Below are 14,663 nucleotides of genomic sequence, written 5' to 3' on the forward strand. Positions count from 1 at the left end.
ATGCTATCCCTACTAACATTGATGTCACACCTCCTTCTGGGAAACATGCCGTAGCCTTGTATCCAGGAGGTGCTGATGTGATGCTTCCCCTCTTCACCATAATGAATGTCTATCCCATGGTTTCTCATTGAGATCAATGATATTTTAAAGGATGATATTTTATGATGATTAAGGGGTAGACAACTAATATGCAGTGGCAAATGTTCGACATAATCAAGACACCCCTGATTATAAAAAATGTGTTAATAAAATTCATAATAAATTATTTATTGATATAAAGCTTTATCATACAAATAAATCAAGTCTTTTATTCAAAGCACATAGGTGCATTAAGTTTTGGAGTTTAAAAGTCATCTGAGAGAAATATCCTAAAATTAGAGTTGTTATCCGACCAAAATTATTAAACTATTTTTATCCTGTAAAAGCAGGTTTTAATCAATAACTTACTATGAAAAACAAGAAGCAAGTTGAATATTTTTGAAGGAGGTGATTTAAAAATCAAGTTAAGAAATTTTATATCAAATACTAAAAAGTTTGCATCATACCATCAAGCGCAGCTTTCGTGTTAATTAAAATCAAACTTCTGGGCAATTAGACTATATGATTTTGAGCCTGATAACATGTTTATCTCTATAAAATTGAAGAAAAAATAATAAACATAATCTAATAAAACATTTTTTTTCATATTCTTAGTCTAATTGTTTTATGTATGCACAATTATTTGCATTATGATTATGTTGTATGCTATATGTTAGAAAGAAAATTATAAGGGGGTCGATGAAGAAAACACCCTTAAAAAGGAGTAGGTGTAAGAAAAAGTTTGGGTATCCCTGATCTAGACTATACTCAGATGCAGAGCCTGACTAAGGCAGGGGCATACGGGACAGTCGTCCTGGGCCCCCACATCAGGCCCCAAATTGAATAGAAAGTTTATTATTATAAAAATTTAAATACCTCCATAAAGTTCAGTTGTTCATTACCGAAGTAGTGAAGCAGAGGGGGGCCGCCAAAGAAGTTTTTGCACCGTGCCCCAATTAGGCTAAGTCGCGACCTGCTCAGAGATTTGTCACAACAATATGTTTTGAAATAAGCTTGTATTTGTCAACATTTGCAAACGGGAATGTAGAAAAGATTATATTAAGTTTGTTGGGTGTATTAAGATTATATTAATCTTGTTGAGTGTAGATATTTTACAGATATACACCTTCATGCTAGACTAATAGAAAACTTAGCAAGAGAATGTGGTTGAAATTTGGTCTGGCCATATTTCAGGCCGTTTTTAGTAATATCACACTGACTGAATATCCACTTTAAAGTAATCTGCAGTCTACCTTCTATAGGAGAATCTATGAATGATAAAAGGAATTAAAAAAAAAATTCTGAAAGGTTTCAGATTTTAAATTACATTTAAAGGTGTGCTTTTTTAACATTTTGTGTGTTTTATTTATTAAATATCATGTTCTTTGCACTAAACCATAAAATTCAGTTCAAGAGCAGTATCACAAAATAATTTTAAAATGAGCGTATCTTTAGAATTTTTGATATAGTCTCATGCGCTGGAGATAAAAATGTTTTCTCTGTACAGCATTGCCATTGCTCGCTTTGAAATCCTTGACTTTGTTAATCAAAAATTCGTTAAAGTTTTACAAAATATGAAATTGATAACAAATTCCAAATTTTAAATTTGGGATTCCAGATGCCCATATTCACAGGAGGATTATGTTATTCAAAATTTGATGGCTCTAAGTACCGTTGTTTTATCATTATAAATGCAAGAAACATACATTTATGCAGATTCTTCATCATTTAATTTCTTTAAATATAATACAGGGCAATAATATTTGGTGGCAACAATTTGAAAAGTGAAACAATGTTTGCAGTGAATCAACGCAAAGTGCCAAAACAAAATTAATAGTCCATCTGGGCAAATTGCCCCTTAGGACTAACAAGTCATCACTATATTGCTAATGTTTTATTGCCTATTAAGAAAAGATTTTGAGTTGAACTATCTCAAGTAATTAAAAAAAATGGATTCATTATATATTATTCATTGTTATGACACGATGCGAAAATGGTAATCTGGTAACTGTGGTCCCAGGTTTGAAAATGTGTGTGTATGGAATTATTTGTTGAAAATAGGCTAAAGAATATAAAGTCAGAGATATAATTTATACCCCATAGAAAGAATCCTGGTGGTTCTAAGGAAACAGGATGTTAGTTTTTGTAAAGTGACTCTTATTCATATTTTATTTGCAAGACATTGTATAATTTCAAAATAGAAATATGAATTCAAGTAGTTTCCAGCTCATTTAGCAATGTCATATTGTTAAATCATTCTATTTAACAATAAAAAATAAAATAAAAGAACAAAATTGGGATTTAATTAATATAATATAAATGCAACAAAAAACGCATAAGTACTTTCACAAAATTTTAATGAGAAAAATGCAAAAATTTGTTTATGGACTGTTCATTAATGTAGAAGTTCATTTAACTGATGCTATTCCCCTAATAGTAATAATCAGAGGGCATCCCTCATTCACTGGAAGAAAACATGCAAATGTAAAACTTAGAATTGGGCAAAAAAGCAACTTTGGTTTGGTGTAGATGTTTCAAGTTTTCATATCATTCTATTTCATTTTAAGGGAAGGGAAAAAACATTTTGCAAAGATTTTTTTTTTTTTTTTTTTCATTGAAAAGAAAGACTGCTGTCTGATCATCCTCAAAATCAATAGAATTATTAAAAATCTACACCAAACTAAGGGTGCTTTTTTTTATCTAATTTTAAATGGTTCCCTAAAACCGACATTAAGCTGTTTGGCAACTTTATCCCTTACCTGGCAACATTTTTCTGACACTTCTTACTTTATATAACCTATTTTGACTTTATTTGGCATTTAAAAATTGTTCTATAATGCTTTGATAATAAGTACTAAATTTTTTATCACAATCAACTGTGTAGTTTCCATGTTTTTGTATGCAAATAGGCATGACTGTGGCTGTTTTATAATGATATTCAAATGGCAACATTAACCTCAATCCCTTTAAGCGGCATCTACTGAACTTTTTTAGTTCTCCTGAAGCACATTTAAAAACACTGACTATTCTCTCATTCATCCCTGGTTAAACATGTTTTATGCATTTGCAACAAACCTAGTGCATATTAAAAATGTTTCAAGATTGGCCATTGGAAATCTAGAATTGTTGGGTAGCAATTCGTTTGATGATACTGGATTTCAGAAATTTCAGAAACATCAGTTTAAATCTAGCGAGATTACAGGTAGAAATTATGAAATTAATTATTTGAAAGGTCACATGTGAAATAAAAAGCATTTTTAATATTAAAAGAACCAAAATTAGCTGTTTAAGCAATTTCATTTTATGTATTTTCTTTAATTTTGTAGACAGGCATAATTTTGTGTTCAGTTACAAAATTACTTCCACTGTTCCTGTATTTGCTAGGTCAAGAATTTCCATTATATGTACATAAATAGAAACACATGTTCATGCATTTCTGAATATCCGATCTCGATACCAGAACAATATTGAAATGAATCTAACAAGCTGAGATTCCTGTCATGGCAGGTGCTGTGGTATAAAATGAAACAATATACTACTTTCACTTACTGGATATCACTGTAATTATGGATTTGTGGCCATGTTTTTAGAATTCTAGACTGATAGTTTATAACCTTTTCTTGGAATAGGTAGATAAACCTGCATGCAATTTGAACCATGAAAAATTATTACCATATTTTGGTATTATTCTGTAACGATGCATGACTGTAATATTTGTATAATCAAATAATAAATGTTTATTTAAAAAGTATTCAAACAATCAAATTTTTCAAGTAAGCAGACAATTTAAACTGCTGTTCTTGTCCACTTGCTCCGCAATGCCCTTTGTTTCCTTTTGGACCAATGCCTCTGGAAAATTATGTTTTAACCTATGAGAGTTGTTTAAGGAGGGATGTTAGATGTCACTGTGAGTTTTTAAGGGAAGTTGATTGGTATTTGCATTGCACATGTATAAACCTGAATCCAACCTGTCAATCAAAAATAACCAAATATAAGATATAATATCAGCATTAGTCTCTTAGCTGGGCCATGCATGGATAGGATGCATAAGTTATTGAAAAATTGGGGTAAAAATCCAAGACAGTAAGTTGAATAACTTTATAACATACATGTATCTGAATTTTTATTATGAAACAGATCAGGTGTACTTTTCATATGTAAATAATTAATACTATTAGATAATTGCTATTTTATTCAGTAATTTTTATTTTAAAAAAATTTCTTAGATCAGAACCTGGTGTATCCAATGATATCCCTTTCTGGCTAGTGTTAGATGAAATTTTGGTAAGAGATTTTACTACTTCTATTTCAAAATTTAAGTTTCATTAGTTATACATATAAAAGAATATTATGCCTTAACAGCATTGATTTTTTTAATTTCATTATAAATTAAATATAAAAATTACTATTTTCTGCACATAGTTAATGAAAAAAGTATTTACTGTTTATTTACTCTTAATACTTATACTTTAGAAGTATATATTGTTTATTTACTCTTAATATTTATATAGACATAAAAAAAGAATATTTTGTATATTACACTTTGTACTTTTCTCTAACATGCAGAGAGATCTTTACTGGCGATATAATTCTACTGCTAGTAATTTAAAAGATTAAATAATTTGTTTAATTTTATTGGTGTAAAATTCAGATACTAATATATATGTATTAATATTTAAATATTGTTATTCTTCCATTAAACATTTTAGTTTTCTTACAAATGCCAAGCATTAGCACTTAAGCTCACGGGCTCTTCAGTACTTTTTAATAATGTCCTCAAAGCGAGAAAGTACAGTACAATTATTTAAATGTTCAGAAGTCATAGGCTGATTGGAGTCACACAAAATACAGTTTGGGTAATCCATCAATCCAATTCTATAGATGTAGTCTTGCAAACAGTCATGTCCAGTCAGACATCTAACTAGAGCTACCGCTGTCTCTCTTAGAAAACTGGGAATGAAAGTTGTCTCTTCCACCGGAATCCTCAGACTCGTATCCATAGCACGTTGAATCATATCCTGCTTAATAATTTTCTTAAGAGTCAGGTTAACAAGTAATTTAGTCATATATCTTCTGATACACAAGTTACTTAACTTCTTATATCTTGCTGAGTATAGTAAGAGCATTATTTTTTGCCAAATCATGAGTTATAAAATGCTGGTAGTTTATAGCAGCATCTTTCAATAATACTTTTACATAATTTTTTTTTCGATGATGTTAAAAAGAAAAAATTTCTGAAAAAAATAGGAATGCTGTTTCAAGTTCCAGTGATGGGGTGGGAGTGTAGTGGGGGGGGGTAATTAATCTAAGTACTTTTGAATAGCTAATGTCAATGTTTCGCTTTTCTTTTCATCTATTTCTTCACAATGGGTATTGTTTTAGAAAACAATATAAAAAAGTTTTATGTTTATTGGTGTTTTAAGCATAAAACATGCAGTTTAATTTCTTTATCACGTTATGATCATCATCCTGTCTATTTTGAGGTGTTTATGTGTCAGATTAACAAACATATGTAATCCCTGTGCCCTATTAAATCATAGTTTTTATATTTTATTTTAATTTCAGCAGATTCAGAAAGAAAATTAAGCTGGGCCAGATGAAAAGCTACTTAAGCAGCCACCTAAAGCTCTATAAATCTTTTTTCTTATAAGTGACAGTTAAATAAGCATATAATTTCCTTTGATGTATTTATATATTTAATTTACACAAGGCACATACTCTACTGGTCATGTAGAGCACTGAAAATACTGGGGCCAGGTTAAAATTAAATAGACAATTTAACCACATATATAGTAAATAGGAAGTTTCAAAGATTAAAATTTGAATCACATCACAAGCAGACCTTCTGTGTGTGATTTAACATTTCAAAGCAGGGTTTAAAATTAAAAATTTAAGAAGAAAGTTAAAAAATATTGAGAAAATATTTGTGCAAATAAAATGAAACTAATATGTATAAAACCAAATCTTTGCTGTTGCATAAAATAAAATCTCAACTAAAAAAGACTTTAAAAGCTTCAGTGTTTGTTTTTGCATTTCTTTAATATAAAATTGTATGATCAGAAAAATTTCATCATAATAAAAAATGTATTAAAGTTTGAACAAAGTATGTATGTATTGAAGCTTATAATATATTTGTTTCTATAAAATTTTGTCCTGACCTTTAAATTTTGTTTTGCATGTACTTGATAGGAAGTCAACAAATTAACAGTGTTAGAAATTTATTTTATGGCTTGTAGTGTCGAATTTCACCATATTCAGAAATTCAGTGAATAATAGCGATAAGCAAAGTATAAATTCCAGGCTAAATGACTTTTTAAATGGTTTACTTTGTTTTGCTGATAATCAGTACATTTTTATAGATGTAAAAGGATAAATAAAAGGTCTTATACATCATTCATTAGTAATATCATCCTCTCCTGTTTATCTTTATTTATAAGCATGTGGGATTTTACTGCTAAATAAAAACAATAGACCTCTTGATAATCTGAAAAGATTTTCTTTTGTAGCCTTAATATAACAACTTAACTATGAAATGAGTTAAAATAAATTCTTGGATGGATATGTAGTCCCAAAATAAGAGTTAATGAGGAAATAATACAAAATTGAACACATGTAAAATTTAATGATGTATTTCTTACATCTTTAACAGTTTTAGTGACAAAAAATTTTCTAGATTTGTTTATGGAATATATTCTGCTTTTCATATCCTTTCCACTTAATTTTGTTTCTAGTGTAGTTCAGCTTCCTTGATAAATTAATGTTTTTGATATAAAACTGTCTAGTATTGTGAACAATTTTTGAAATGACCAGATGCATAGGTGACGGAATTTTCAGACGCAAAGTGAGAGAATTGCAATTTCCAGATGCAAAGGGAGACCAGATGCAGAGTGAGAGAATTTCAATGCAGTTTGTCTCTAAAGAATAATCATTCCAGTTACAGTATTTCTGTGACCTTCATGTCTGAACAGAAAAATATTGAGTTTTGATGTAAATAGCATTCCAAGTAAAGAATCTCACCTTTTTTTTTCTACTTAAATCTTCATTTCCCAGAATGAATTTTTTAAAAACTAATATAGAAACTATATAAAGTATGTTATGTTCTTTCTTCTTTCCACATGCCTTCACAGTGTAATATGAAGCATATTTGATGTGCATTCGAGAGCTCCAGGGTTCGAGTCCCGGTGAGGGCATTACTCATTTTTTTATGTCTCCTTCAAAAAAAAAAAAAAAAAAAAAAGTACTGACTTGGGTTCTCTTAATTCCCAGACACCCTTGAAAAAGGGGGAGTATAAAAAAGTATTTTCTTCCTCCTTTTCACATGCTTTCGTGGTGTCATTGGAAGCATACTTGACACATATTCAAGAGGTACAGAATTCGAGCCCCGCCAAAGTTATTGCTCATTTTCCATGTCTCCAGCCTCAAAATTACATAATAACTGTACAACTTAAAGGTGAACATCTTGAAAGGTACTTTCAAATGCTGCAGAAAAAGAGATAGAGGGCACTGCTCCGCCCGTATGTTTAGCTAATTAAGAGTTTTCACCAGAGAGAGTTGAGAGTGGCTAGAGAGTGTTTGAGAGTGATATAAACTAGATATCCTGTAATCTGTATATAATACTTGTACATAGTACTTGTACATAGTATTCCACAAAAGATTTGGTAGCATCAGGTTGAAAGGTGAGTCATTTCATTTTATCTGCTTGCAATGTATCTTTGAAATGAGCAATGTGCTTTGGAGAAACCGTAGAGAGAAATAGAAGAATTAGATGTTCGATTCGTACAAATTTAAAACAAAATTAATAAGGAAATTGGAAGAGGAATTGCAAAACGAGAATCTGTACCAGGAATCGCTTTCAGTGTTAATTGAGAGAGAAACTAGTTTGTTAAAATATGATGAAGTTATTAATGCTTAAAGCACTGTTCAAGAATTAGAGACAGAAGTAGAACATTGTTTAGAATATAGCTAATCCATCATTAGATGTAAAGCGAAAGTCGATAGATATATTCAAAATGTGGGTAAAACTGCAACAACTTCACAAGTTTTGGAAATAAGAACTAATTATAATGCTAAATTACCTCATATTGCTTTAGAAACTTTCAGCGGCAATTTATGTAAATTTATTGAATTTTGGGCTCGGTTTAAAGCTGTTATTCATGAAAACAATACGCTTCAAGATGTTGAAAAATTTAACTATTTAAGATCTTTACTCACCGGTTCAGCTGCAAAGGCTATAAGCGGATTGCCATTAATAGATGAAAACTATAAAAAGGCCATTGAAATCTTTACAGACAGATTTGTGAAAAAAGAAATATTAGTTAGTGCACATATGAATGTTCTCGTAGCTTTGGAGCCAGTACATCGTTCAAGTGAAGTATCCAGTTTAAGAAAACTATATGATAAAATAATGGTTCAAACAAGAAGTTTAGAGACATTAAATATTAAATTTAATTCTTATGGCAATTTATTACTTCCTATTTTATATAAATGTATACTGCAAGATTTAGTGGTACAGTTTAGTAGAGAGCAAGCGGTCGGCACACTGTCAGCTTTATTGTTGTTTCTAAAGAGAGAAGTTGAAGCACGCGAAAAGTCATTAACTCTGGGTCTTAAACAACAAACACTTTTGATAACAAGCGAAAGATATACTGACAACTATCGTAAGAGTGTTTCTCCAATTAAAAGGAAAATGGTACCAGCAGCGACGCTTAATACATCAGTTGAAAATTATATGTGCGACTTTTGCCTTAAATCTCACCTATCAAAAGACTGCGACTTATATATTGCAGAGAAACACAAAGCGTTATATGAACAATTTAAGTGTAAGTGCTGTTTAAAAGAGGGTCACCAAAAACCATTTTGTAAGGCGAAATGGGTTAAATGTAATATTTGCAAATCTGTGTCGCATTTAGAGAGCCAGTGTAATGCAAATGTGCAAGAAAATAAATCCATAAAAAATGATGCAGCCTTCATAAAAGACACAGACATCAGTTCACTATTTCTCAAAACACTGAGCAAGCAAATTCCTAATGACATGATTTATTATCAAACATTGAGAGGTCAACTACTCGGGAATAATTCCACATTTAATGTTAGGCTGTTATGTGATTCTGCTTCCTAAAGCTCTTATGTTTGTCAGTCTATTTCCAGGACAGCAAGTTTACCAACTATTGGAAAAGAAAGATTAAGAATTCATACATTTGCATCTTTGAATCTGCCAGTACAACAATTTAAAAAGAAAAGACTCTCTTCAAAAAATAAGACTGGGTTCATTCTAATCATCGAAGCACTCGAAGTAAAAACCAAATGTTCCAATGCATGACCAAGGCCATCTGGAGAGATCATAAACAAGTTACGTGAAGAAGGATTTGACTTATCTGACAGCTGAGAAAGTGAAGTGGCAGAGGTATAAATTTTAATTGAGATTGATTATTTGAACTGCATTTTAACCGGGAAAACACATGGTTTGACGGACTATTTAGTATTGCAAAGCATATTCGGTTGGACGTTGAGTTGTAGAGTGGGGGGAGAGAGTAAGAAGCTAGGTTTAGGGTCAGACTCCACTGGCATGTTTATACACATCGATTCGGAAGAGAATTTAAAAATATCAGAACAGATTTGTCAGCTTGTTCGAAAGGGTGCGGGGAGAGTTAAAAAGTAACAGCTTTGTGAGGAAACAGTTTATGGAAATAATTAAATTTCAGATCAAAAAAAAAAAAAAATTCAAGAGTGTGAGGATACGAAAGAGGGATATTTTATGCCATTCCGAGCAGTGGTCCATAAAGATAAAAAAAGTATGCATGTTCGAATGGTATTTAATTGCAGCAGTTGCGAAAGAGGAAAGCTATCGCAAAACGACTGCTTAGAAAAAGGTCAAAACTCAAATCCGAATATTTTGGATATCATTCTTGCTTTTCAAAAATTTTAAATTGGATTCCTCGATGACATAGAAAAGGCATTTTGGATGATTGGGATAGCAAGGGAAGATAGACAATATTTAAAATTTCTGTGATATCCTGATATTGACAGTGAGGACTTTAAAATTATGCAAATGAACAGAGTATTATTTGGATGTAATTGTTCACAGTTTTTATTGAGTGCAACGATCTAATATCATTTAAAGAAATACCCAGAAACAAATAAAAACTGTGTCAAGATGTTAAATAGCTCACTGTATGCATATGATTTGTGTTATGGAGGGGAAAACGTAGAACCAGCTTTCAGTCTTTCATCATAGGCAGTATCTATTTTGAGAGATGCAAGTTTCAATTTGAGAAAGCTAAACACTAATTCTATAGAGTTGTATGATTTGTGGCTTTAGAAGAGGTTGTGTGAAGAAAGTAGGTTTGAGAGAGATAGTAAGTTGAAAGTGTCAGGCTTAGTGTGGAACTTAGAAGAGGACTTTGGGAGTAGACATTACATCATTGCTGAGTAGTTTAGAATCGTTGAGAAATAGTAAAAGATCGGTGTTAAGCACAGCAGGTGTTTGACCCCAGTTGGATTTATTTTTGTGATGTGAATTAAGAGACTTATGCAGGAAATATGAGAGAGAGGTTTGGAGTGGGATTCAGAGTTGCCAAAGAAGTTACAATGCAAATAAAGTGGTGCGCTGAAATTGAGGAATTAAACGCGTTGAAAATAGAGAGGTACTACTTTCCAGAAGTTCTAAGTAAAGGTCATTTGGTTGAAATTCATGTTTTCAGTGATGCATCAGTAGTGGTATATGGAGCGATGGCATATTTTAGATATAAGAATGAGAGAGGAGAGGTATATACGTTGTTTATAATGTCGAAGAGTAGGATAGCTCTGTTAAAAAAGTTGTCCCACCCTAGGCTGGAATTGATTGGGGGCTGTAGTTGCAGCTAGGTTAGGGAAATATATATTGAAAGTGTTTCAGGATTTGGTTGATAGGTTAGTTCAGAGACTTACTCAGAAATTTGCTTGTGGGGAATAAAGGGGTCTGCACGTGAGTGGAAACTGTTTTATGTCGAATAGAGTTTCAGAAATATAAGAATATACTTCGCCTGATAAGTGGGAAGAGTCCAGAGTCGGAAAACTCAGCAGATAAATTAACTTGTGGTGAAACAGAAATGCATTGGTGAAGGATAATAATTGGTGGCATGGTCCGTCATGGTTGAAAAATTCTGAAGATCAATGGCCTGAGAAGAAGTTTAAAGTAGAAACTGATACTCGAAATTTAGAACGTTTAAGAACTTATGTTCAGGTGACGATTCCAGAAGGAGAAACTGCGTTAAACATTACCGAATTCAGCAGTCTGGAAAAATTTTTGAGAGTTACAGCTTGGGTAAAGCGGTTTGTCGCCAAGCTAAGGAAACATACCTGTGCAGAAGATCCTCTTACTGTATTGGAGATCCAAGAAGCTGAGGAGTACTGGATAAAACAAGTCCACAGAGAGAATTATTTCTCGGATATTCAACAACTAGAAAGGAATAATCTAATAACACCAGATTCGAAGCTTTACAGTTTAGCACCATATCTGGACAGTAAAGGTATTTTGTGTGTAAGCACAGCCAACTCTATAATGGCCTTGAAGCGCAAAAGTCACATGATCCGTATGGTCAATGTGTTCTGACCAAGGGGGTCAGAGGTCTATTATAACCCCCTTGTTTCTTATGGTAGTGTGTGGCTACGAAACTATTGTCGTGAATTTTGTGGATATATATATTTGCCAATAGTGTTATGTAAGTAGATTATTTTGTATTCTAAGTGATTTTAAATAATGTAAAGGTATGTAAAGGTATGTAAAGGTAAATAATAGTTTTATCTATATTTCGTTTTATATATTTTTAATTTTTAGATTTATTTGGGAAAATATGTAGCTGTTTTCAAGCCTATGCAAGTGTTTCGTTTTAACAGCGAATGCATTTACTCTAGTTTGAACATTTTGAGTAGTATTGTTTTGACTATTTGTTTGGAAATCAGGAAATTTGTTTGGAAATTCGTTATTTTGATTATTTGTTTTTAATAACATATTGGAATACAGAATGCCTCGACATTGCAGTGCATTTGGCTGCAAATCCAATTACGACAAAAATGAGAATGTCACTACTTACTCTTTACCTAAATCACCTAAAAGAAGAGCTGAGTGGTTAAGGAAAATTCCGAGAGATTTAAGCAAATTAAAAAACCCCATAATCTGTATAAAGCATTTTGATGAATCACAGATAATAAGAAAGACTGTGTAATTTATAAAAATGAATATAAAGAATATGACAGAAAAATCCCTGGTCTCATTCAAGGCGCTGTGCCATGTATATTTGAAAATGCTCCATCATATTTAAGTACAAATAAATCCAAACCTCGCAGACTTGTTGATGTAGAAGAAGTAAATTATAAGAAAGCCATTCAGGAAAGTTTACTTCAGCAGAAAGCTGATTTAGAAAAAAGTGCATTAAAATGTCCTCAAGATGGAAAACATGTAAATGTAAAAATAAATGGTTTTACTTAGATGACGATGATGATGATATAGTTCGCTTATGTTTATATGCGACTCATGAAAATTGTCCAAAAATTTTGGGATGCATCATTATAAGTACTGACATGAATTTTGAAATATACATTGAAAATTGGAAAGAAAGTAAGAAGAAATTTTCAAAATCACCCGTTGTTGATACAATTTCAGTATTATATGATTTAATGAACAATGTTGAAACTTCTGTTACTAATACAACATTTCCATCTGTGTTAGAATCTGCAATTACATTACTAAATTCTGTTGATTGTAATTCAGATAATTCTGAACATATTTCTTTTGTAATAGAGCAATTAAAATTGTTAAGAGTATCAAAAAATAATAGGCATTACAGTAATAGAACTTTAATTTTAGCTTCAACATTATTTGTGCAATCTTCTTCTGCATACAATGCTTTACTAAACTGCGACTATTTGTGTATTCCAAGTACTCGAGTCTTACGCAATGTTATGAGTATTTATTCATTGTCAAAATTAAGTTTGGCTGGCAGCATTTATTATTTAGAGAGGAAAAATTTTTTTCTTAATGAACAAGAACTTATAGTAAATATTTTATTAGATGAAATTTACATTCAGCCTATGTTCAACTTTAAAGGTGGTTCTATTTATAGAGGTTCTCATGATAAACCAGCACTTGCTGCGAAAACAGCTCAGGTTTTCATGATAACATCAGTTTTTTCTTCATATAAGGATGTAGTTAGTTTTGTTCCAGTTAATGGATTGCAAGCTAATGAGCTACAAGGTATGATTCAGCAGGTTTTTGATAGCATTAGAAAATATAGGATTTAAAGTTGTTTGTTTGATTTCTGATAATAATGCTGTGAATAAATGTGCATTTGAACTAATGACCCCTAATAAAACTTTGCAGCCATATATTAAGCACCCTTTAGATGATTCAAGGCTTCTTTTCTTTCTTTTTGACACTGTTCATATGTTAAAATGAGTATGTAATAATTGGTGCAACAAAAAATTAATTACATCTAGAAAATAATGGTATTTTAAAGAAAGCTAACTTTAAGCATTTGGAAATCATGTATGATATAGAGAAATCTTCCATTGTTAAATATAGCCATTTGCTTACAAATAAAACTCTTTATCCTTCAACAATTCAGAAACAAAACGTGAAACTAGCACTTCAAGCCTTAAATGAAAAAAACATAGCAGCATTAAAATGTATATCAAAGGATCATGCAGATGTTTTTGTGAACTCAGATGAAACTTGTGATTTTATTTCAGTATTCACAACATGGTGGAAAATTGTAAACTGTAAAAGTAATTTTGAAAGTAGTAAGTGCTTTAATGATAAATTTCGTGGTGCTATTAACTATCAGAATGTTGAGCAGATTAATTTCTTAAAGAAACTACTGTCGTGGCTTAAGATATGGAAACAGTGTGTTCCAATAAAAGAAACTTTATCACCATAAACATTTCAGGCATTGATAATAACTATAGATGCATTCATTCAATTGATTCCATATTTGTTTCAAAAGTATGAGGCTAGATACATATTATTAGGAAAATTTCAAACTGATACTCTTGAATCACGTTTTGGAATGTATCGGCAAATGTCAGGTTCAAATTATTACATAAATTACCTACAATTATTAGAAAGTGAGAAGAAGCTTCGTTTTAAAAGCAATATAATAATTTCATCATCAAATATCAGTATCCCTTTAATGTCTCTTTTACCAGATTATGATCAGGATTCTATCTTTACATTTGTGAATATTGATGATTATTCAAGTTTACTAGTTAATGATTTTTCTACAGAAAATGTTCCTTCTGATATTTTACCAGTGCTAGTTTATGTTTCAGGTTATGCTTCCATGAAAGAATTAAGGGTGGGAAAATGCAGTATTTGCCAGGACTGGTTGCAAAGTGTTCATTCAATAGATATAGCAGATGATATTTTTGGTTTTCTTAAAGAATTAGATAGGGGAAATTAACTTTACCATCTGCTTTACTAACATCTTCAATTGTACATTTCTTATTTGGTGAAATTCTTGAAAACATGGAAGATAAATTTCTTATATCAAGAAAGCAATTGGGTATTTTATATAAGTTATCTTGCATACAGTTAGGTAGAATTAACTTTA

The 14,663-nt window shown here is 31.2% G+C and overlaps 1 protein-coding gene across 2 annotated transcripts in view; it reads left to right on the top strand.

Annotated features, from left to right (window-relative positions):
* The window catches only part of LOC118189915 (rRNA methyltransferase 1, mitochondrial-like), a 69,470-nt gene that overhangs the window by 18,843 nt on the left and 35,964 nt on the right, over positions 1-14,663 (top strand). For both annotated transcript variants that reach the window (XM_035360630.2, XM_085810396.1), the window contains one exon: positions 4,305-4,362. In XM_035360630.2, the coding sequence (XP_035216521.1) occupies positions 4,305-4,362 (58 nt within the window). The remainder of the gene's footprint in view (positions 1-4,304; positions 4,363-14,663) is intronic.

This window comes from Stegodyphus dumicola, chromosome 2, assembly GCF_044657685.1.
Source record: "Stegodyphus dumicola isolate Sdum_Otavi_A_Nest chromosome 2, ASM4465768v1".
Classification (NCBI taxonomy): domain Eukaryota; kingdom Metazoa; phylum Arthropoda; class Arachnida; order Araneae; family Eresidae; genus Stegodyphus; species Stegodyphus dumicola.